General features: G+C 38.1%; 1 protein-coding gene across 5 annotated transcripts in view; it reads left to right on the forward strand.

Annotated features, from left to right (window-relative positions):
- Window positions 1-23,598, forward strand: part of Kdm4c (lysine demethylase 4C) — a 461,014-nt gene that overhangs the window by 256,250 nt on the left and 181,166 nt on the right. For all 5 annotated transcript variants that reach the window (XM_004631706.2, XM_023715829.1, XM_023715827.1 and 2 more), the window contains 2 exons: window positions 18,183-18,238; window positions 20,651-20,759. In XM_004631706.2, coding sequence (XP_004631763.1) covers window positions 18,183-18,238; window positions 20,651-20,759 — 165 coding nt within the window. The remainder of the gene's footprint in view (window positions 1-18,182; window positions 18,239-20,650; window positions 20,760-23,598) is intronic.

Raw genomic sequence — 23,598 nt, forward strand, 5'->3', positions numbered from 1 at the left:
AGTATTTTTCTTTATTGATAGAACATTATAAAAAGCTGTGCAGTATGTTTTTGAATGAATATTGCCATGCTATGAAATAGTATATTTTGTAATGAAAAATTAAAAACACATTATAGGGCAAAATTCTTGTTCTCTATAATGAAATACGTAGACTATATAATTGTACACATTTATTATCTACTGAAAAGCATTTGTTTTATTTTACAGAATAATAAAGCTGTATTATATGTGCATAACAAGCATAACATTGTTTCTTTTCTCAAAATGATTTTAAGAAATCAAAAGCTAAACATGAAACATTTTTTGCTTGGATGTACACTTCTTTATTATGCCTTTGTTATTTAATTTTTTCAATAATGGAGTAGTATGAGCAAATGATATCTTTCTGATCACTTGAAACCAGCCTTTCCTTGCCTCCAGATTTGTGTTGTAGTGATTAGAAGTCAGCATTTTGGTTGCTGTTGCCATATTTTTTCATTGCTTGGGTGTGAATAATATTACAGATAGAGTGAGTAATGACTGCTACCCATGCTCTCTGGTGATGCACATAGATATTTTACTTGGCTCCTGAATGAAAGTGTCCTTTTATCTTCATAAATCATAGTCAGAAAATTTAATTCTACAATACCTGAGGTAATGGTGTATGTCAGACCCACCACCACAGTGTTACTGTATCATTTAGGCTAAAGAATCTGTCTTTTGGAAAAACTGTGTATTGGAACCCCTGATCTCTGGAGTGGGTCCTGGTTTAACTCCTAACCTTAAATATGACGTAGCAAGATCCATGTTTAGGAAAGCTGCTAGCTTTTTAGATTTTTTTCTTTTTAGTCTTTTGAGACAGGGTTTCTTTAATGTATTTCAGTGATCCTCCTTCCTCAGCCTCTTGAGCTGTTAACTTTTGATACTGAGATCTCTGAAACTCCAGTCCCTGTAATTCTCTTTACATGTCTGCATATTGATTAGTGAGTGGAGGAAAGTGAACTGGTAGAGTCTTGGACTTCTGTCATTTGTTTGAAGCTTTCTCCTATTCATTGAGCGTGGTTCCTATATGTGGAGGTACTTCAAGGGAGCACCCCCAAGTCTGCTGTGTCGAATGCAGAGATAGCACTTGCTGACTCATTTATCTGATACAGTACTCAGGTGGAGATTCTGAGAGCTGAACAAAATGTACAGATGGCAGATGATTACGTCACCTGTATTCTGTGGCGCATTTATTCTTTCTCGGCCTCCTAATAGACAGTGGTAGTGATCACTGGTGTTGCCGATTGTCATTTGCCATTGGCAATCTTCTGTTTTAGAAAAATAGTTTAACCTTTTAATATCTACAAATTCTGAATAATGAGTTAGATAAAAATTAAAAATTGTAGAAACAATTTATAGTTATGTTAGTTTCCATAGAACTTAGTTTTTTTTTTAGTACTAAATGTTAAAGAATGCTTTCTTTCTCAGTAATCTCATTTTACAGATAATTACAGAGTTTTAAGAGAGTAGCTCATGTGGTGGCAGATGCTGTAATCCAAGTCCTCTGTGAGGCTGAAAGAAGAAAGCTGAAAGTTTTAATATAGTCTGAGGAACAGTAGTTGCTTAATATAGAATAACTGCTATCATTGGGAATTTCATTCATGAGGTCTTTTCCCGTGTGTATCTCCTCTAGCTTCTTCCCAGGGGCTCTCCTAGAGTTGACGCTGTCTTCCACATCCAGCCTCCCAGCTGACAGCAGTGTTGGCCTTTGTCTTTTGTGAAGAGCTGTGGAGTTGCTTTGGAGATCAAGAGGCTGATTTTCAGATCAGCTTGGCTTACAGCCCTAGAGGTCACGCCATTGCTGCTCCCTCTTTCCATTTTATGCTGTAGGGGGTTTTGCTTTTGTTTTTGGTTTTTAGTCCATGAAATACTGTTGAGCCCAGGTGATAGTCTTGTTGATCAAAGTCATGACAGCCTGGAAGGCTGGCTTTGGCACATACAAAGTAAAACTAGTGGGAAAGAAAGGCCCTGTTCTTGTCAACAGCAAGACATGCACTGCTGGGCATGGCCATTTGTGGTTAAGTGTTTGCTGTTGCGACTTTGCTGCTCCCCAAAGAGATGCTTCTGTGACCCAACAGTGAGAGTCCTGCTCAAATTACTTCCTGCTTACCAAGGAGGAAAGTTATTCCAAACACTTGCAGACTTAAACCTTGACTCACAAAGGCCAGACTAGCAATAATTGTTTTATTTTAGCCAAGCAGCAGGTGTTTGAGGATATCAGTTATTTAGACAGCTTAGCTATGGTCTGGAAGCCTTTCTATTAGGGAACTGCTTACAGGCTAGAAAGTCACAAATCATTTTACTTTGTTCTTTCCTGTCCCTTTTGTTCAATAAACACCCTTTTCCTTTTGTAATGGAGAGGAAGAAAAAGAAGTCTATGTGGCTTACTGTAAGTGGAACTGTATTCATAAATAGCTCCTTGATTGAGAACAAATGCCTCATTAATCTTTAGTGCTTCAACGGGAGAGCACAAGGGAAGTCAGGAAGAATAATGAGTGGCATTACAAGGAGCCCGACTACTGCACTGCACACCCGGCTGTGCATGCCCTGAGGTCACTCAGCTGGGCAGCCGCAATCCTTCGCGTGGAGGAAAGAGGGCCCCAGGAAGCACAGGGTGAAAAGCGCAGTGCAGGCATTTCTCGTGAAAGGCAAAAATTCATCCAGTGGCTAGATGAGGAAATCATGTATTTTGCTGTGTATTGTCGATGGACATACTAGGAAGAGGAATAAATTAGCTGAGTTTTTATTTGAAAGTCAAATGTTGTACAGTTTTAACAAAGTTAGATGCATGTTGTATTAGCTTTTTGTTGCCAGAATGCAGTGCCCAGCACCCATAATTTATAGGAGGAGTTGAATTTGACTTAGTTTTACAGGATTTAGTTCATGAAGGATAGACTCTATGGCAGAGACAACAAGGTGGAGCAAAGCTGCTCACTTGGCAGAGGGGCCTGGGAACAGTGTGTTAAAGAGTCCTATGGAGCAGGGGTCAGGGCCCAGATACAGCCCTCCGGTCAAGTCTTCATGCCCCGCCAGGCCCATCCATAGGTATGCTTTACTGTACTTTAGGCAGCTCTGAGACCAGTGTAGTTAGCTGTCCGTTAAGCTTAGCCATGTTCTTGAGGTGCTTCGATTAGGATCCCACAAATACTGTGTGTGAATATAGTGACCTCTTTCCAGTTACTTCTGACAGGTGGTATGTTCTGTAGGAGCTGCAGCTTGCTGCCTAGCAGTAGATGGATTGCTGCATGGCAGCTAGACAGGTGCTCTGCAAACTCCCTGTTCTCTTTCACACAAATGGTACTATAGTGATATTTTAAAAGTTAAAGTGTAATAAGTTTACTTTGTCAGTCTTGTAAATTAGAAGAAGAAAAACTGAAGTCCTACAATTTAGAAAATAATGAGTTGAAAATTTTTGTTTTTTATAGATTTTGATAATATTGATCTGTTGAAATACAAGCCTAACTTGCTTAACATTTTTTATCTGAAAATATAGTTATGATTTAAATAAGTTACTGTTATCTTTTCATGTAAATGTACAAAGGTAAGATTTTTCAACACTTAGTGTTTTAGCCCAACTCTATTTTAGAAAATGAAATTAATTTAATACAAATCCTTAACTATTGTAGTCCAACTATATATTAATAGGAAATAACATTAGTGCTACTAAATACAAAGCCTTACCTTGGATGTTTGTACTATGAAAGATAGGGATTCCCCATGTCAGCCCAGTTCAATAGTTCTCAGATGTGGTTTATGTGTAGGCTTTGTTTTGGCCGCTGTGTGTGGTGTGGTGTGTGTGTGTGTGTGTGTGTGTGTGTGTGTTGCACATGCTCATATGTAATAGTTATGTTCATTTGGAGGAATTGGTACACAAATATGACATAGTCTCCTTATATTCCTATCTTACCCCGGCCCCCTTTTCCATCTCTAAAATATCTGCCTTTTTGATTCTACCGTATACCTTGTTTTACTGTCTTACCTTTCTGTCTTTTAGAATTTTTGTATAAAAGAATTCATATGATGTCTTTGATTTATTTCACTTAATGTTCCGGTCTCAATTGTCATCCATTTTCTTGCAATTACATAATTTAATTCTTTGTTATGGTTGAATATATAGAGATAGAAATATAGATAGTAGATACAGAAATAATTTACTTTATGTGTATAATTTTCTTTATCCATCGAGGCTGCTTCCAGAGTTTATAAATTGTTGCTATAAACATGGAGTGTGTATGCATGTATTTCTATATAGTATATTGTTTTGGGGGAATATGCCCAAGAAAGGTACAGCTGAGCAAGTGACATTTCTATTTCTTAGCTTTTGGTAATTTGAGAAACGTCCGTACTGATTTCTGTAGTGACTGCACTGGCTCACATTCCCAGCAGTGATGCCGAAGCTTTCCTTTCATCCCCATCTTTGCCAGTTCTGTGCATTCCTTTTTGGGTTCTTGATGCTAAATAGCCCTTTGACTAGGGCAAGATAGAATCTCAGAGTTGTTTTGATTTGCATTCCCCTAATTCCTAAGGATGGTGAACATTTTTTTTTTTTTATGTACTTTATTTTGCCAGTGATTTTTGTAGTAGGGAGAATAGTGTAGTCCCCATCCTTGTCCCTGGAACCTGTGATACTGTATCATATGATAATACTGTGTTGTAAGAAAAAATTACGGCAACATCTGGTGACTTTACATTTGGAGATTATTCTGGATTATCTGTGTATACTGAGTAAAATCCTAAGAGTCCTTAAATATGGAGGGTGGGAGAAAAAGGAGGAAGGCATATGTGAGAAGAATTTAACAGGAAGCAGCGAAGGAATGGGTGCCGTTTCTAGAAGCTGAGGTAACGTTACAGCACAAGATTTTCCTTTCAGAAAAGAGCAGGCTTTGCTTGTCTCTTGATGTACTCCAGTAAGACCCATTTTGGACATCTGACTTGCTGAGCTCTATAATTTTGTATTATGTCTCTAGTGTGAAGTGATTTGTTATAGGAATAAAAGGGTACTAGTAAGGTGTTCAGTAAAAAGATGGCCTTTTGAAAGGGTCATTCATTTCAACTGCCACTCATCCACTCTGTGTTGCATTTTATTTCATTTAGTTTTACTTTCTTTGCTTTTTGTGTTGTACTGGGCATCAAACACCAGGCCTTTTGCACGGTAATTGAGCCCTGTACCACTGAGCCATATCCCCCAGCTCTGTGTATTGTTTTCTCTCTCTCTTCATCTAAAAAAGAAAATGTTCATAATTAAATAATTAGAATAACAATAGATATTACTATATTATCTTCAAAGTAGTTATTCAGTATAAGAACCAAAAAACATTCTTACAAAAACAAAATAGGACAAACTTTTTTCAATGAACTAAGCTAAACTTTTAATATAAATGAAATATGTTTAAAACTTTTCCCTACTTCCTCTTTATCTGCCTTCTAATTTGCTCTTTATTATTTGTGTGTGTGTATAACAGTAACCATGCATATTTGAGCTTGTATGTCTGATTTATTTCACTTACACATTATGTTATCCAGTTGCAACTGTATACCTATGAATACCTGAAGCTTATTGTCTTTGTAGTCATGTAGTACTCCATTGTGTATAAATGCCACGTTTTTCTTATCCATTTATCTGTTGATGCATGTACACACCATTTCCACAATGTAGCTGTTAGAACTTGTGCTGCTATAAATATGGATACACATACATTTCTATAACATAAAACTTTTAATTCTTTGGAAGATGCCCAGGAGGTGGATAGCTGGATCAAGTGGAATTTATGTTTGTAGTTTTCTGTGGATTCTCCATGCTGATCTCCATAGTGCTTGTACCAGTTTATGTTCCCACCAACAATGTAGAAGGGCTTCTTTTCCCATACATCCTCACCAGAGTTTTTATTATTAGATTTTTTGAAGATACCATTCTTTCTTGGGTAATATAGTACAGTATGTCAGTGTAGTTTTATTTTTTTATTTTATTTTATTTTATTTTTTGCGGAACCGGGGATTGAACGCAGATCCTTGCACTTGCCAGGGAAGTGCTTATTCCACTGAGCCATCTCCCCAGCCCCTGTCAGTGTAGTTTTAAATTGCACTTCTCTGATGGCCAGTGATAATGAACATTTTTTTTTATGTATTTATTGGCTATTTTTATTTCTGAGAAATGTCTGTTTATTTTAGTTGCTTATTTTTGATTGGGTATTTTATTTCAGAGTGTCCATTTTTTTGAGTTCTTTATATTTTCTTGATGTTTGTTCTCTGTCCTTGGAATGGGTGGCAAATCTGTTTTTTCTCATTCTGTACACTGTTGATTAGTTCCTTTGGTGCGGAGAAGCGTTTTAATTTGATATGATTCCATATGTTATGGTTTGTGTCTAGCTGTCCCCCCAAAGTCTCATGCAGTCATGGGGCAGACTTCCAGAGTTTGCGATTAACTCATGGTCCACTGGAATATGCCTGTGTGTGAGTGCTGCTGGAACTGTGGTGTGAGTGCTATGCCCGCCCTGGGGCAGACAGCCTGAATGCAGTCAGTGTAAGGGAGACAGCCTCCCTCTCTGTAGCTGTTGTTGCTGTTGCTCCTCCCATTTGTTCTCTGCTCTTTGCCATTGCCATGAACTGCTGCCCTCTGCCATGTGCTGCTCTGGCTTGGAGCCAGCTGAGTGTGGGTGGAAACCTGCAGTAACTGTGAGCTATATAAACTTTTTTTTTTTTTTTTTTTTGTGGGACCAGGGATTGAACTCAGGACCCTGCACTTGCCAGGCAAATGCTTATTCTACTGAGCTATCTCCCCGGCCGTCCTTCCTTCATTTTGAGTGCTGGGTATTTGTCCCAGCAGTGAGAGAAGAGTAACTGAGACACCATCTGTTGATTCTTGGTATTATTTTTGTGTCACTGAAGCTCAGTTCAGAAAAGTTACTGAACTGAAGAAAGTTACTTGTTACTTTCTTTCCTATATCTGTGTCTTTAAGAGTTGTTCTGTAATCTCAGCACTTGAGAGTCTGAGGCAAGAGGATTGCTGTGGATTTGAAGACAGCCTGGGGCTACAAAGTAAATTCAAGGCCAGCCCAAATTATATAAATTCAGCTAATGTTGCATTTTAAATATGGTCTCCGGATTTTAGATATGTCATTCTTTCTAAACCTTTTCTATCTTTCTAGGCTACATTCTCTCGTACCTTGGCAAAATCCTTTACTCACACTGTGGCAATATAATTCAGTGATGCGCCCAACTTTTCTCAGCCTTCCCTTCTTTCGTGTCTTTACTTTTGTTTTTAACTTCTAATTGATTCCTTGAATATACTCTTCTCCTCCCTGCCACTGCCTTACTTTGTTGTTCCCGCTCATCACAACCTGACAAGTGGATCTGCCTGTGTACTCTGTATATGCAGTGTGTACCTGCTTGTGGTTGCATACAAACACTCAGCACACAGATGACTCTTGCTTTCTAGTTGTACCTGTTACTGGCTTTCTGGTGACGCCTAGTAATTGTACTGCCACTCATTCAGGGCCTGCTCCTGGTCGACTGTTTCATAACTATTCTCGATACCTCCTCTTCTCTGCTCTCAGCTATTTAGCTCATTGTTTATTGCACCAAGCAGCAGGAAGCCATCAGAAATCTTGTGGAGGTTTCTTCATCTGTAATCTGTGCTCTCCTCAGGCCATTCTTTCCCGTACCCATGGGCTCATCATCCTGAGAACTCACTCTTCTCTCCAGATGCTTCTCATCAATACACACCTGCTGTTTTACATTCTCTCTCCAGACTGAACGCTCCTTTGAGTTTTCTTCCATGCCAGCTACCACCCTTTTTCTTTGCTTTATTCAGTCAGACTCTTTAAAAGATTTGTCTTTACTTTCATTATCCCACTTTGTTCTTTAATCTGTTCCAGTTATAGTCTTTGCCCTACTTTTTCCTAGCATGTGTTTTACCAGCACACCCAGCACATCGCTGCCTGCCCCTTTTTTGAAACTCTGTCTTCAGTCAGCTTGCAGCAACCACCATGTTGTCTCCTGCTTCTCTTCCTACTTTACCAGTGATTTCTCATCATTCGAAGCTGAGTGTTTCTCATGCTCCCAAACTGATTACTGGTCCGTTTCCCCCCAGCTCAGAATCTTGGCCTTTCCTATGCACTATCCCATATTATGGTCTCATCCTGCCTCATAGCTTTAGTGGGTTTAAATAATAACTATGTATTTGTGGCTTGTACTCTTATGGTTTCTGGTCAGCCTCCCTTGAACTGCAAATCCATGTAACTAGCCTCTTGTACAGCACTTCTCCTTGCTCGTCCAAAGCTGCCTCAGATTCACTGTGTCCCAAACTGAATTACAGGCATCTTCTGTAAGTTTTCCTGTTGCCAGGATAGGGCCTTCTGGCTAATGAATCCAAAAGTTTGAGTTAAAGTTGAGGATTTTCTTTTTTTTTTTTTTTTTTCACTCTCTACAGTCTGACATAAATCTTGTCTTCTGTACATTTAGAATAAACCTAGGAATCTTGACAGCTCTCATCACCATTGCTGCTGTCACATTGGTCTAATCCTCCTGTCATCCCTGTCCTAGATGCTGGCAGTGAGCACATGTATGCTCCCCACATTTACCTTGGTGCCACTTAGAGTCCACATAGCAGTTGAGTGATCCATTTAAGATGTATATCTGATTATGTCTTCAATTTCTTCCTCACTGAGACACACTACTCAACACTTTACAACTTAAAGGAGAGCTTTATTTTGGCTCACAGTTTGGAGAGATTTCAGTCCATGTTCTCTAGGCCAAAATAGCACAGCATGGCAGTCAGGTATAGCAGAGGAAAAAGCGCTCCCTACATGGTGTCTAGAAAGCAGAGAGCACGGAGGGAAGAGCTGGCCCGGGAGAAAGGCCTTATGGTCATGCCCGCCTAGCAGCACACCAGCTCTCCTTGGCCCAGAATCTGACCAAGCACCTGTCAAAAGCCCTACCTAGGAGTACGTGAGACTCCTGAGGGACATCTAGATATGAACCGTGACACTCCTCAGCCTTTACAGGGGCTTCTCATGTTGGTTAGCAGGAAGCCTTTGGTTATTCTGTGGCTTGTGACCTTTTAGCAGATCTTTTTGTTTGGTACCATGGTTCTTTGCTATTAGAAAAGTAACCTACTTATTGTACTCATTTATATTGTTTGTCTCTCCTATCTCCCAAATACGGATTCCTTGAGGGCCAGATGTCATATCCTGTTGTTGCTCATTTCCTAGAGACATCATGATGCTAATAATTGTTGGATGAGTGAATTTTTTTCACTTATAATCTGAATATATGTGAACATCTGTGTTAGAGAACTCACTTGCTCATGCAAAATTCATTGGAGGTTGTAGAATTTTGTTTTAAGGATACTGTAGCAAACCTGTCATTTAGTGCCAACCCTGTTCTTACATGCCATCTTGTCCTTTCTCCAGCCCTGATGAAGGAGCCACATCTGCAGAATAGTCTTTCCGTGTTTTGTTGGTCAGCACTGGTTTTCTTTTAAAGTGATTACTTAGGCCAGATAGCTCACCGGACTAAAGTGCCTGCTTAGGCAGATCACAGTAGCTGGGGTTCAGTCTTCTGTGTTGTGCTGGCCCCACCCCAGGGGCGCTCTGAGAAGGCGACTGAGACTGGGCGTGGTGGGGCACACCTGTAATCCCAGTGCTTGGGAGGCTAAAATCAGGAACATCACTATGAATCTGATCTGTGTAGTGAGACCCTGTAAACCCTGAACCAAATACATAAAAATAAAGTGATTACTGAGCCTTTGTTTTCACAGTTCAGACTGTTTTAGAGTTTTGCTATTATAAACATATCAGGGTATACCTGTGCATGTGTGGAATATTATTCTATGGCACTGAAAATTGGCTCTCGTGGCCCTTATGGCTATGTCAGCTAACATGAAAGCCTCTTCTGGAGAGGCTTGAGGATGTGCGTGTTGGCATTTCTTTAACTGATGTGCTATAGAAGACGGTCTGGACCTTGGTTTCCCCCCACTGCAGAGAGGGAGTAGCTGCAGTAGCCGCATTGCAGCAGTGCCCTTCTCTGCGCTGTTGTTAATGTCGTGTCAGCAGTTTGATTATAAACACTCTTCTTCATGGTTCAACAACTCAGCCATAAGTCAGTTCATGTAAAGGGGTATAGTAGGGAGCAGTTCTTCTCAGTGCAGAATTAGTTATGAAGTCAAAATTTTAAATTATTTGGCATTGTTAAAGGGGGATTTTTGTGGCTGTTTGTATGTGAAGGAAATGGACTTCACGTCAACAGGAAAAGTATAATGTTCAGAATATGATCTGATTTAATGTTTTTTTCATTCAGCTTAACTGCCCTGAGGAAAAAAGTATGCAGCAGAATGGCTTTTCTTGATGCTATTCCTGGGAAGCGGAAGTAACAGTTTCCTTATAGAAAGTTACTCTATTATTATAGAGTAATCATGCTGCAAAAGGCATTTTAGTTGTTGTTGTTTTGTTTTGTTTTAGAAAACATTGATTGACTAAAAATATCTAAATCTTTGTAATGGTGAGTCATTTTATTCTGGGTGTTATTTCTAGGAAAGACATGCTCATTAAACATAAGGTAAAACAAGGCTGACAATGAGCTTAGTCCTTATTTTATTCTGCAAGGCTGAACAGTTTGGTATCTCCATTGGTTGGATGGAAAAGAAGTGGCGGTTTACTGACAGACTGTAGAAGGTTCAGAAAATTAAAAATTTTCATTTGTGTTAAAAAGTGAAAATAGCTGGGTGTAATCCCAGCATTCCAGAGGAGAATTGCTGTGAGTTTAAGAGCAGCCTGGGCTGCAAGTCGAGTTTCAGGCCAGCCTGAACTGCATAGTGCAGTCTGTCTGCTGATGGCTCGCATGTTTTCTGCATACAGGTTGAGGCTGTGGTTTGCTCTTCTTCGGGAACTCAAGTGGCCACTTTATTAACATGCCTTCGTGTTTTCCCTGAATGTTACGGTTTTTAGATTTCTAGTGCCTCAGAGTTTATGGATTTGCTCTTTTCTTTTTCAATTACTATTTTAAGTCACAAGCTTTAATCTATACTTTACAAATAAAATATAACTAATAATTGCAGTTCTTCCCATAAGTAACTTTTTGTGTGCTTACCAGCAGTGTAAGATGTTTTGAATTTATATATTTTTTAAAGTGTGCAGTTTAATAATTATTTTCTGGAAAACAATATCTAGCTTCTTCCTTTCCTCCCTTCCTTTCTCTCTCTTTCTCTCGCTCTCTGTCCCTCTCCCTTCCTTCCTTCCTCTCACCAGACCTCCCTGTCTCCCTCCCTTCCACCTATATATATGAAATAAATATTTTTTATTAATTTGTGTTGCATTCTGTGGTTTATAATTAAAAAGTTTTGAGATATGTCTATTATTATTATTATATATTTTTCTTTTTTGGCAGAACCAGGGATTGAGCTCAAACCCTTATGCTTGCCAAGGAAGTGCTTATTCTACTGAGCCATTTCCCCAGCCCCGAGATATGTCTATTAAATGTTTCATTAAGAGGTCATACCTTCTGGTTGTTTTTAAAATATGATGCATTTTTAATTTATAACCCTTACTTTAAATTTTGATAGCTTCTTTTATATTTTAAACATTAAAATTTTTATTTCACATTTTTCTATTTGAGATAATTGTGCATCTCATTTGTGCATAATATTTTTATTTATTATTATTATTATTATTTGCAGTACCTGGGATTGAACTCAGGACCTTGCGTTTGCCAGGCAAGTGCCTATTCTACTGAGCTATTTCTCCAGTCCGTGCACAATAACATTTTGGTATAGCTTAGAGTTTTGATTGTGCACTTATATTTTATAATTCACTATATTAATATAATTAGTATTTGATGATGACCCCAGTTCACCTTCTAATAATATCTTCATGTGCAACACAAAAATCTCAGCAGTTTAATTCTCCATCCTCACTTCTTTATCCTTATTTTCATAACGTACTATATTTTTTGTCTCTCTAATACTAAAAAATTATTTTATATTTGCTCTCCAGCCCTTTTCATTTCTTCTTGTTGACCCATTGTATAGTCTTAAATCATTTTCTTTCATTCTTATATTTTAAAAACATTTCTTATAGCACAGACCTCTGGATACATGTTCCATAGGAATTTTGTCAGCCTGAAAGTGTTTCTGTCTTCATTGGAAGGCAATTTTTCTTGGATTAGAAAAAAAATTCAGACAGGTCTTTCTTGCTTTGTTCCCACCGTGGTCTTGAACACTGACTGGAGTGGTAATCCATGCTGTTTGTGCATTTAATATACACTGTTCCATTGCTTAAGTGCTGCTAAGCTTTTCAGTGCTTCTGTTTAGTGGTCATCTGTGGCGCTCCCCCCACTTCCCAGTTTGGGGGTATGTTCTTTATATTTGTTTTTGAGAACATTTAATTATATGTATGTAATTATTTAATTTTACTTTCTATTTAAATGCTCAGAGTTTGAGGAGATTTTTGACCTGAGGATTGATCTCCCTTAGCAGTTTTTGAAAGTTCTTTGCCATTATCTGTTCAGATACATCTTGTCCCTCAGTGTCTCTGTTTTCCTTTCAGAGACTTCAACTGTATATAATTGGGTAAGTTTTTTTTCCTTTTAGATTTGTGTTTGTTCTGTATTTTTTTCTGTGTTCTTATAACTCCTCTTTTCTCCATCATTCAACTTCAGGTCATGAATTTTTATTAACAATTTTAGTCTGCTGGTAAATGTGACCAGTATTTCTAATGTCATATTTTTTCTCTAACATATTTTGTTTTTTTAAATTTGTTTTTGTTCTCTTCATATATATTCTCTATCTTTATTGTTAGATCCTTTTGTATTTTGAATGTTCTGATTTTGGAGTACGCAGGTTACAGTATCTTTTCCTTGTCACTTTTTTATTTAGCTATTTCCTCTGTAGTTGTAAATTCTTGATCATGCATTGTTTGCTTTTTTGGTTTGTTGTATGCTGGTTTTGTCTGTGTACTGGGTGTGCTGTCTGTACTGATGCAAGTTAATATTGTTTCCAGGGTAACCATGCCCCTTCTTGTGTCAGGTTCCTGAAGTCAGAGTGAATTACTCTTATCTGCCCATAAGCTGGAACTGAGGTTGTTCAGCTTTAGTGCGATGTGTTCCCTTTTGTTCTCAGGTGCTTAGAGGGGAACATTAGGACTGTTACCTAAATGCTCTGGGCACTGGAGATTTACCTACTTATCATAGTTGAGTTGGCTACTCTTAAGAATCATGGCAGACCTCTCACTACCTTTGGGCATGGCAGTCTGGATTTATGGTTCTTGGAGAGATTTCTTTCCTTTCTATTTCAGCTGTTTGCTTTTTTATACTCTATGATATGAAAATTATTCAAAGATCTACAAGATCCACATTTTTTGTTTTGTTAAACAACTACCCTGAGAACATTCACTGGTAATGTGTGTTTGTTGTTTGGAACTACAGTCAGCCTTTTATGTGTTTAATCACTTTTCCTCTTGTATTTAGTATTTGCTCAAGGAAATGCTTTATATGTATTAAATCATTGAGGGAAGAATTTTCCCCTGCTTTACAGTTCTAAGATATGTGAGGCACAGAGATTAAATGACTGGCCCATGATCATACCACTAATAAGTGGCAGGACTGTGCTGTGTATCCAGCCCATTGTTTGATGTTTAAACACTGTGGTGAGTGGTGGCTCTCCAACCTCATTGTTCTTTCAGTTAGACGTGATTCATTTAGCCTGAGGTTAGATGACGTAGAATAGCTAAAAGGCTGATTTTGTTTGAAATGGTATCATCATTTAGAAGAAGAATGTGTACATAAATTTAATGAGCAGGTATTAATGAGAACTTTTATTAGCTAGACTCTCAAACAAATAGTAAAATGAATTGTTGTTTACTGCTTGGTCACACAGTTTATTTATTTGAGTTTATGCTTTATGTAGGAATTCTTGGTTATTTATGGAAATGAAATGGGGGTTTTGATTGTTTCCTTTCTCATTATCTTGATGGTTTGGTTGAATAAATATAGTCGTTCCCCCTTCTGAGCTATCAGCCTAACAGAATGGGTAGTACTGTTTCTTGTTCCTTTTCCTTTTCTACCTTGATATTTTATGCCAAGAGGCAGAAGATGCTAGGGACTAGGAGCATGGAATCTGAGTCAGGCAGACCTGTGTTTGAATCTCAGTTGCTTGGCTTGTTGATTGGATAAAATATTAAATTAGACACATGGATCAATCAGACCACTCCATATCTTTATAAATAATCATGTGGGAAAACAAGCATACCTATTTTATTATGTACTGTGTTCAGTTACAGAGTAGTTTCAATAACTTCCTAGTTATTCAAAGCCTAAACTAGTGAATATTTAGCATTTATAGAAAAAATTTGATGCTTGTTGGATGGGTGATCTCAGTAAATTACTTAATCTCATGGACTTTATTTTCTTTACCTATGACATTAAATGTTAATTACTTAATAAGCTTATATAAAGGAAATGACCTAAAGTATATGGAAGTTTTGGCATAATATCTGTATTGTAGGTATAGACCTTTAATATATGATTTCTTTTTTCCTAGACTTTTTTGTTGGTGGTTAATTTAATGAATCTGTGCCCTAACGTATTCTGTCCTTTCTTTTCATTCAGTTGTTTTAGCTGAAAGATTTGAAGATGAATGAGTCAGGAAGAGCTGACTACTATACTGTGTTGGAAAGCTACTGCAGTAGCTTTACAATGTTACCAGCATTGTACAGATTTTTAAGTAAACTGATTTTCAGGTAGGGCTAACCTGAAAATTAAGGTTTAGGATTACCAGTTCTGTTCCCTGCCAATAAAGTGCTGTTTTTGAGAATGAGAAAATGTTAAAAGTTGGGTTTGGTTTTACCTTCTGCTAAACTCTGAGCATAGGCTTTATAAAACTACTAAATGTATAAGTTGAATTTTTGTTTTTCTCAAATCAACTAATTTGATTCTGTGAGGGAGGGAATGTGTCACACAAATGGTGTGCTATGACATGGCTGTCCTTTCCTCATTCCTTTAAAGTTGAATTAAGCAACCCATGGTATTATATTTAACCATGAATCTTTTTGTTTTTTACTTAAGAGTTCATTTTTTAAGTAAGTCATGGCAAAAATAACTCTAGTTCAAGTCCCTGGAGTCTGTGCTATCCTTTCCTTAGGTAGCCCTTGATGTAAACATGGCCTTCTCAAGATTTTGATCTTTTGGTAATTTTTAAGATTCTTTAATTCTATGTTTTGCCATGTTTTCCTATTTATTTAACTACCTCATTCCTAGGGTGTACTCTAGATTGAGTGATTATCCTGAAGGATATTCCCACAGTACTCAGTGATGTTAAAGTTAGTGAGGACAGCATATAGAATTCAACAGATTTGCCAGTGTAATGAGGTGATAAAAGGAGAGTGTCAGTGGAACTGTGTGAAGAGAAATGACTGAAAGAAAGGCCTGAGGAGCTTGGCCAAGGAAGTAACAGGTGGAATCGTCAAGAATGTTTCCCAGATTGTTTCCCAGGATGTTTCTCCATTAACAAAGAGTGGAGAACTTTTGCTCTGAAATGTTTAGGGCAGAAGGGACCTGTGGATGGTTCTTGAGGTGTCTCAGCTTGGAAAGTTGTGCATTGTAAAAATGGACAAGGCCACATCCTGGTGGGTGTGCCCTCTGTGTGCCACAGGCAGGACTCACAAGCATTACAACTTACTGTGGTTGGTTATAGTAGCTTAAATTGTGTGAAAGGTGCCAGAGGTATCAGAACAGGTGGCAGCAGTGAGGATGGAGAAAGGAGGGCTGATCTGCAGTTGGGACTGACAGAAGTTAATTGAGTAGATCTGGGCTGAAAGGAAAAACGTGCTTCTCATCATGGGCCACAGTGGATGATCTGTGCCACCGATGGAAATGGGCCGTGGGGTGTGTGATTAGGACGAGTTCTTCACATGTGTCTTAGACGCACCTGATGCAGACACCTCAGAAGTTCAATGTCTGAGTCAATAGTAACTTTCAAAGACTGACTGGGATCAGGATAATGGTTCAGATACCCAGCAGGCCTGTGTGGAGAGATCTGATAAGATCTGTAAAGAAATTCCAGGGTTGGGGGAGATAGCTCAGTGATCTAAGCTCCTGCCTGGCAAGTGCAAAGACCCAGATTTGATTCCTGGTACCACATGCCATGTCGGCCCTGGAACCCCAGGCCTGCCATGCCAGCCCTAAAACAAGGTGTGGTGCTGCACACTTGTAATCCCTGCGCTGGGGAAGCTGAGACAGAAGGATCACTACGAGTCCAAGCTGCACAGCAAGACCCTTTACCAAATTAATTAAAAAAAAAATAAATTCCAGCTGTCAGGGTAGCAATGAGAAGCCTGTTATAGGAAGCTGAGGGTAGAGACAGAGAAGGGCAATAAGATGACGAAGGGTAATGGAAGCCACAGGGGAAAGTGTGTCAAAGACAAGGCTTGGAATTGTCCATTAGATTTGGTGATGAGAGGTCACTGGTAACTATAGAAACAATAGGTTATATATAGGTAGGAATCTTCACAACTTAATATAGTCTACATATTCTATTCTAGTTGAATTTTGCTGTTACAAGATGCTCTAGAACATGTGTATTTTTTACTAATTTTTAACAAGTTTACTGGCACATTCTGTTTTTAAGGAGAATAAAAATAGTAAAAAAAATAGAAATGATGTAGAATTTCACTGAACAAATGATAGCAACAGTGGTTGAAATATCACATATTGTTGTCTTCAAATTAGTTGTTTAGATAACTAGATATAAATATGCAAAATTTATTTTAAAGGGGCCAGCAAGATAGCTCAGTGGACTAAAGCTCCTGCCTAGGCAAGCGCAGGGACCACGATTCGATCCCCAGCACTATATGCCATGCCAGCGCTGCCCTCACTGTGAGCTGAGCTGACCATTAAAAAAAAAAATAATTATGAAGAAGAAAGAACAATTAAGTATTAATTTTTTTTTCAATAGACAAATAGAAATCAGTGGTACAATTATCCAAGCTATCCTGTCTATATACATATATATCTTTTCTCTCCCGCTTTTCCCTTTGAACAATTTCTTTCCCTTCCACAGTATATATTGTACAGAAGAAATCACCAACCAAGTAAAAAGAAAACCCATTAATTAGGGAAAAATTTTAGCCAACTGTTCATCAGACGAAGGACTTCTATCTAGAACATACAAAGAATTATAAAAAAAATCAGGCCCCCCAATTCAAAGATTCAGTCAAAAAATGGGCATCTGACATGAGTACACACTTTCTTTACTAATCTTAATCAGCATTTTTAAGCAGTTTCCACATTCCCTTGCTGTATTTAACTTCCCTAACGTGTTCCATGTATTAGTGACTTTCTTGTCACAGAGATCTGACAGTCACAGTTGGAAGGAGAGGTTTATTTTGGCTCATAGGTTTTGAGGATTCTGTTGACTCCAAGGTAGAAATGGCCTGCTGAAAGGGCAGAGGGAAGGAAAGCTCCTTACGTCAGGGCAGCCTGGAAGCAGAGAGCATGGAGAGGAACAGGAGCATGGGCACCCTTCAGGCTCGGCTGGCCTCTCCCTCACAGTGCATCCGTGAACTGGTCAGTGGATGCATAGGATGCCCCCAGCCACTTACCAAACACTGAGATCTGGAGGGGACATTTTAGGTCTGTGCCATGACATCCCATTGGGCTTCTCCCTGTGATTTCATTGAGCAGACATTAGATCTCTTTGTAGCCCAGCTCCCCACAGTTCACAGTCCACCTCTGCTCTGCTTGCTGCCAAGACACTTCATTTGAACAGCAAAAAACCTTGACTTCAAGTTCTTTTTTCATTTTTGTTCTCTATTTTCCTGTGCAGAAAATGTGTTAGACTACCAGAAACACTTAAAATTGAGAACATTTTATAAATTACTGAATTTTTCATTTTCCATGATTGAATAGTGACATTTTTTCTTGGTGTGTTTCATCAACTGTTAACTGTAAAGGCCTCCCATACGGTCACTGTAGTGTGGATATAGAAAATACTGTTTCCTTGAGCTGGGTTTATAATAGATTCAAATGAATATGCACAAGGCACCTTCTGCCAGTTTGAATCTATAATTTGTGAGGATCTTAATTTTAAAACACAAAGTCAGTCTCTAGAATGGTTTTGATGAGTGGTGACTTTCTTTCTGTGACTCTGATAATTTGTGGTGTTTTCTCCCTAGGAATGCTGTCTCTGCAATCTGAGAGGGGGTGCTCTTAAGCAAACTAAGAACAATAAGTAAGTAGTGCTTGTGTTGAGTCTTACCATTCCTTTTTCTTTCTAGAATCTCTACATGCCAATTTGTTTTACCTCTTGATGTACAAATGTTTCATTGTTCAGATCTGAGGGTTTATGGACCAGTTCTGAGAGCATTCTTACTTCTGCTGGGCTAGGATATTTTATGGCTCGCTTCTGCTTTGTGTATTTGATACCATGAAAAAAAAATTTATTTACTAATAAAGGTTTTAACATGAATTGAGGCCTGTGTCGTCCAGATGCCATTAGAATCCTAATGTTCACTGTGGTGAATCTTGTTTACCCTATAAAAGCAGAATATACCTGAAAACGGTGAAATGGTTATCTCCTAACAAATTATAGTCATGATGTTAACAAAGCCTTTTACTATTAATACCAGTAAATTAGCAAGGATGATGCACACTAAATTAGAAAACAAAAGAAATACTGATAATAACATTTAAAGGGGGCAGTTGGAGAATATAAAGTCTTGAAAAAGAACCACAATGAATATTATAAAAGTTAATCTGCTTTTTATGGCAATTTTGCATGAATTTTATTTTTATGAGCATGTTTTACTATTGACATGGGGCCAAAGCATATTATAGAGACACATAGAAATGGGTTAGGTAGAAGTTGCAAGTTGGCACTTGAGGGCTAGATGTAGCTCTAGGATAGCTTTGCTTGATCCATATACCACTTTGAATGTTTCATCTAATAATAAAAAAATTGAGATTTTTGCATAAAAGTCATACTTTTTATTTTAACTTGAGAAAGGCTTTGCATCTCTGTAAGGGATAACAGATTGCCATGAGAATTTAGCCTCAGTGGGGCAGGTCCTAGGTCACCACAATTTCCTTGTTTGTGGAGGTTTTTTTTTTTTTTTAAATCTATATTTTAGGGAAGGGTCTACAGGGTATTCAGGGTCTCACTGCTAGATCGGACTCAGTAATCAGCCTGTTTACTCAGTAATCCTCCCAAGAGCTGGGATTACAGGTACATGCCACCATACCCAGTCTCAATTGCTGTCTCAGTACACCCCAGGGACAAGGCTGGCCTGACAGGCCTGGGGATCGAACCCTGGCCCCTGAGCCTGCTTGCAGGCACTGTAATCCTCTGAGCTATTTGGCTGGCCCTATGTGGGAAAACTTGGTTACTTCCTACCTGGTCCCCCAGGCACTGGTGTTGGGACTCCTGGTGTAATGTCATGACAGGGTTATATTTTTAGGTGCATGTACCCATGCTTCTAATTGCTTAGAAGGTAAAATTAAGGCACCTATCATTCCTGTATTAATAAAGTTTAGTCTACGTGAACTATAACTTTACTTACTTTTAGATCATCTTTTGTATGCTATCTGATATGACTGGTAGTATATACTACACTAAAAACACCTTCACTGGTTCTGGAATGTTATACAGGCTGTTTGGACTGTGAGACAGTTCAGGTGGGTGTGGTAAAGACTCATGTGATTGGAAGATCTTTTCCTATAGGTGGACTAAAATGGAAAAATTAGTGTTTCCTATAGCATGCTTGTTTCAGCATGGAAGAACAGCCTAGGGAGTTGACAGTTGTCCTTTCTTTGCTTTCTTAAAAGATATTATGGAATCTGATGTTGTTTGTTTGTTTATTTTATTATTTTATTGGCCAGCTTAGCCTGCCATGAGGGATTGAACCCCAGCCCCTGTGTGCTTGCCTAAGCAGGTGCTTTAGACCACTGAGCTATCTCTCCAGTCTCCTGATGTTGTTTAAATGAAACAAATATGTGTGCTTTGGCTTAAAGTAGATTGACAGATTTGCTAATTTTCACAAGACCCCTTCAGACCTTACACATCTTGTGTTTATTTGGGGGTGTAACGTTTGTGAAACAATTTTCTAGACTACCACAGAATGTGAAACTAAATATTATTTCTCCGTATATCTTTGTTCCTTTGATTTATACGAGGATTGCAGTGAGAAATAATTAAAGACTTAGTATTCTTACACAAAAATTTCACAGCTTGAACTAGTTTTCTGCATGACATGTGTATTATATTGAAAAGCTTACCTGCAGTGTGCAGTTTTGATCAGTCCTTTGCTGCGTACTAATTAAAGTACAGTAAACCCACACATACTTTATCATCAAACGAACCAGGAACTCTACATTTTAGTGTTTTGCAAATCAAATGAAGGTAGAAGTGTACATGTTAACAGGGCTGCAGCCCTCATCTTTATCTGGTTTTTTGTCATGGAGCTGGGCAGGTGTGGTACTCTGTCATTCATGTGGTTTAAAATTGAAAATCTGTTGTATAGATTTAGGCTTTTGGCCTCTTTCTGTGCATGTCTCTCCTCTGTGAGATGGTCATCTGCAGGGTGAAGTATGAAGGTATGTAAGTTTACTGAGCCTTTGCTTATGTCTGATGTCTCCCTTCTTGTAGGTGGGCCCATGTCATGTGCGCTGTTGCAGTCCCGGAAGTTCGGTTCACTAACGTCCCAGAAAGAACACAAATAGATGTGGGCAGAATACCTTTACAGAGGTTGAAATTGGTGAGTGGAGAACTTTTATCTCATAAGTTAGTGTTAATTTTGTATTGTAAATTTTTTTTTAACGCTCACATTCCTCAGATGAGCTTTACTTTATTCCACCCTTACTTTCTTTTAGCTTTTCTCATAGCTTTACTTTATTCCACCCTTTCTTTTAGCATAAATTTATCCTTATAAGTTCCTTTTTTTTGTTAAATTGTAAGTTTGCCTATAACCATTCTCAAATTCTGTTTGAAATGAGGGGAATGGTTTAAGCCATTTTCTGGATTAATGTAAATATTCACATTCTGGGTTATCTGCTTAGATGTGTAATAACAGACTGAATTGTCCAGCTCTGTTTAAATTCCTGTGTGTTTCTCTCTCTCTGTCTCTCTTTCATTAGTTTTGACTTGGCAAAATGTATCTAACCTAGTTTCATCATGTTTTTAGCTAGAAGAATGCAGAGAAATGCAGAAGCTTTTGTTATTATGAAGGGATTTTCTTATTATGAGTAGGTGGAAGTCAGTATGCTGACCTCTCTGGTCTGTTTCTTCTGACCTATTCAGGAACTTTCATTAAAAGATCTCCCACTGGTTTCTTTTGTTAAGAGCATCATTTTTTTGAAAACATAATTCTTTGATGTCCTTGGTCCTGAGTTAACTTTAGTTCTGTTCACTTGTGAGCAAATAGATCGTTGGTTTTGCCTTATGTTGTGTATTTAATGAGAGTTTCCCGTGAAGTTATACTGCATGGCCTTAGCATGCAGCATGTCTTTCAGGTAGACTAAATACTCTAGCATTGCTTCAGTCTCTGGTAGTTTTAGCCTAAGGTATTTTCATTGTAGAACATTACATGCACTAACGTGGAAATTCTCTCTTCTTGACTTGGTTATTTTTGTGCAACTCTTACTCAAGGTGAGCAGGATATGCTGTCGTTGGGTCCTTTTCCTAAGAATTTAGTCTTTTTTTTTTTTTTTTTTCCTTCTATCAAGAATTTTACTTTGTGAAAAACTTTATGTGACCTTTTCATAGAACTGGGGATTGTTAATGTCTAATACAAGTGGTGGATCAGTATGTGATGGTTTAAGTTTTGTAAACTAAAATGAGAATGAATGGTCCACTTTACATGGCCTTTAAAAAAACACCTAAACAGACAAAGCATTTATAAGCATTAGGACAGTAATAAAGGGTATTTTAAAGGTGAATGAATTAGCATACTAGAGAATTTAATGTTTTGTGCAACAAATACAAATGTTTTTCTGATTATGAAATAACATTTATTTGTGAACATTCAAATGCTACATTTTAGCATCACCTTTCCCTCTCTACTGGCAGAGTGCCTGTCAGGATGAGTGGCCCCGTTCTTGAGGATGCACTAAGTGCTTGTGTCCTGGCTTTTGTGGTGATTTAACATTACTCACAGGAGTCCTAAAAGGGCTGTGCAAGAGCAGTAAGAAAGGATGGCCTTGTTACTGCAATCTCATTTACAGCCTACGTCTTGACAGCTGGTAATTGGGTTTGAAATGGTGATGCTAGCAGTTTTCTTTGTGGTGGTGTTCTTTATCTTGATTATGCAGATCATGTATTTTTGTTCAGTGTTTCCATCCTTAAATGAAGAATATGTTCTCACTAAATTTAAGATCATTCCAATGATAAAACAATGCTCACAAACATTTGGAGGTGTCTTTGATGTGTATAATTCAGTAGTTAGGTAGAAATACCAAACTATAGACATTGTTATGTGCTTTATGTAATTTTTTGTTCATGGCGAAGTTACTGAAATAGCGTATTCAAATGCTCATGTGAGAAAAACCCAAATGATACTACAATGCTGTAGTAATTTGCAGGAGACAGTGGCAAGAAGCCTTTTAATAATGCTCAAGAAAGAGCCACTGTCTTGGTGACAGTGTTTACCAGTGTCTCATGATGATCAGACTGAGAAAGACTGTAAATAATAAAATTTATGAAGTTACCATTTTTTTGAGTGGTGGAATGTACTTGCCCAGAGATGCTCTTTTGTGTATCAGGCCAGTTCCTGACAGTTTGGATTTTAAATGGTAATCTAACAAACCCATGACCAGTAAATGAGAGGAGCCGCACTGTCATAGGGCTGCTCCATCCAGGCCTACGTAAGTCCGGACAAATTGTTTTCTTATGCCTATTTAATGAACATACTTATGTCCTCATGTGCCATTTTCAGTATTTTACTGGACCCTCAAGGATCCCTTTTCTGGCCTCCACCTTCCCATTTCTACAGATGGGAACATAGCAAGAACTATTTAGATATCAGACTAAGTTTATTTTACCTGAGAACACCTGTATTGACAAATGGGATGTACATTTTCAAATAACACATTTTACCTATCCTCTAGTGTCTTTTAATTTAATTTAGAAAGTCTTAACCTTAGCATTACCAACATTTGTTTTTTGAATTTCCAATCAGATTTTATTGGTACATCTTAGGTATATATAATGATCACATTCATCAGAGAATGTGTATTGGTACAGGATATAACTCGATTTTTTTTCCCATTTCCCTACCTTCCCCCAGCTGGTCCTCCCTCCCCACTTACAAAGGCTTTGTTCTCATTTTCCCTTCTTTTCTCATTTTTAAATGTTTCCTTTCTTACATTTTCCCTTCTCCCTCCTTTGTTTCTCTCCCCTTTTGAACATTTTCTTCCTATTTCACAATACCTATTAAACATTTTGGTTCTTCTTTACACTTTCAGTTTCTCATACCAGAGAAATAATGTGACATTTGCACATGTGTGTCTGATTTTTTAAGAGTATGGTCTCAAGGTGCATCCATTTACCTAGAAATGTTTCAAGCTTATCCTTCTTTATGGAGAGTAGTATTCTATTTG

The sequence above is a fragment of the Octodon degus genome, unplaced genomic scaffold (assembly GCF_000260255.1).
Source record: "Octodon degus isolate 3935 unplaced genomic scaffold, OctDeg1.0 scaffold00044, whole genome shotgun sequence".
Classification (NCBI taxonomy): domain Eukaryota; kingdom Metazoa; phylum Chordata; class Mammalia; order Rodentia; family Octodontidae; genus Octodon; species Octodon degus.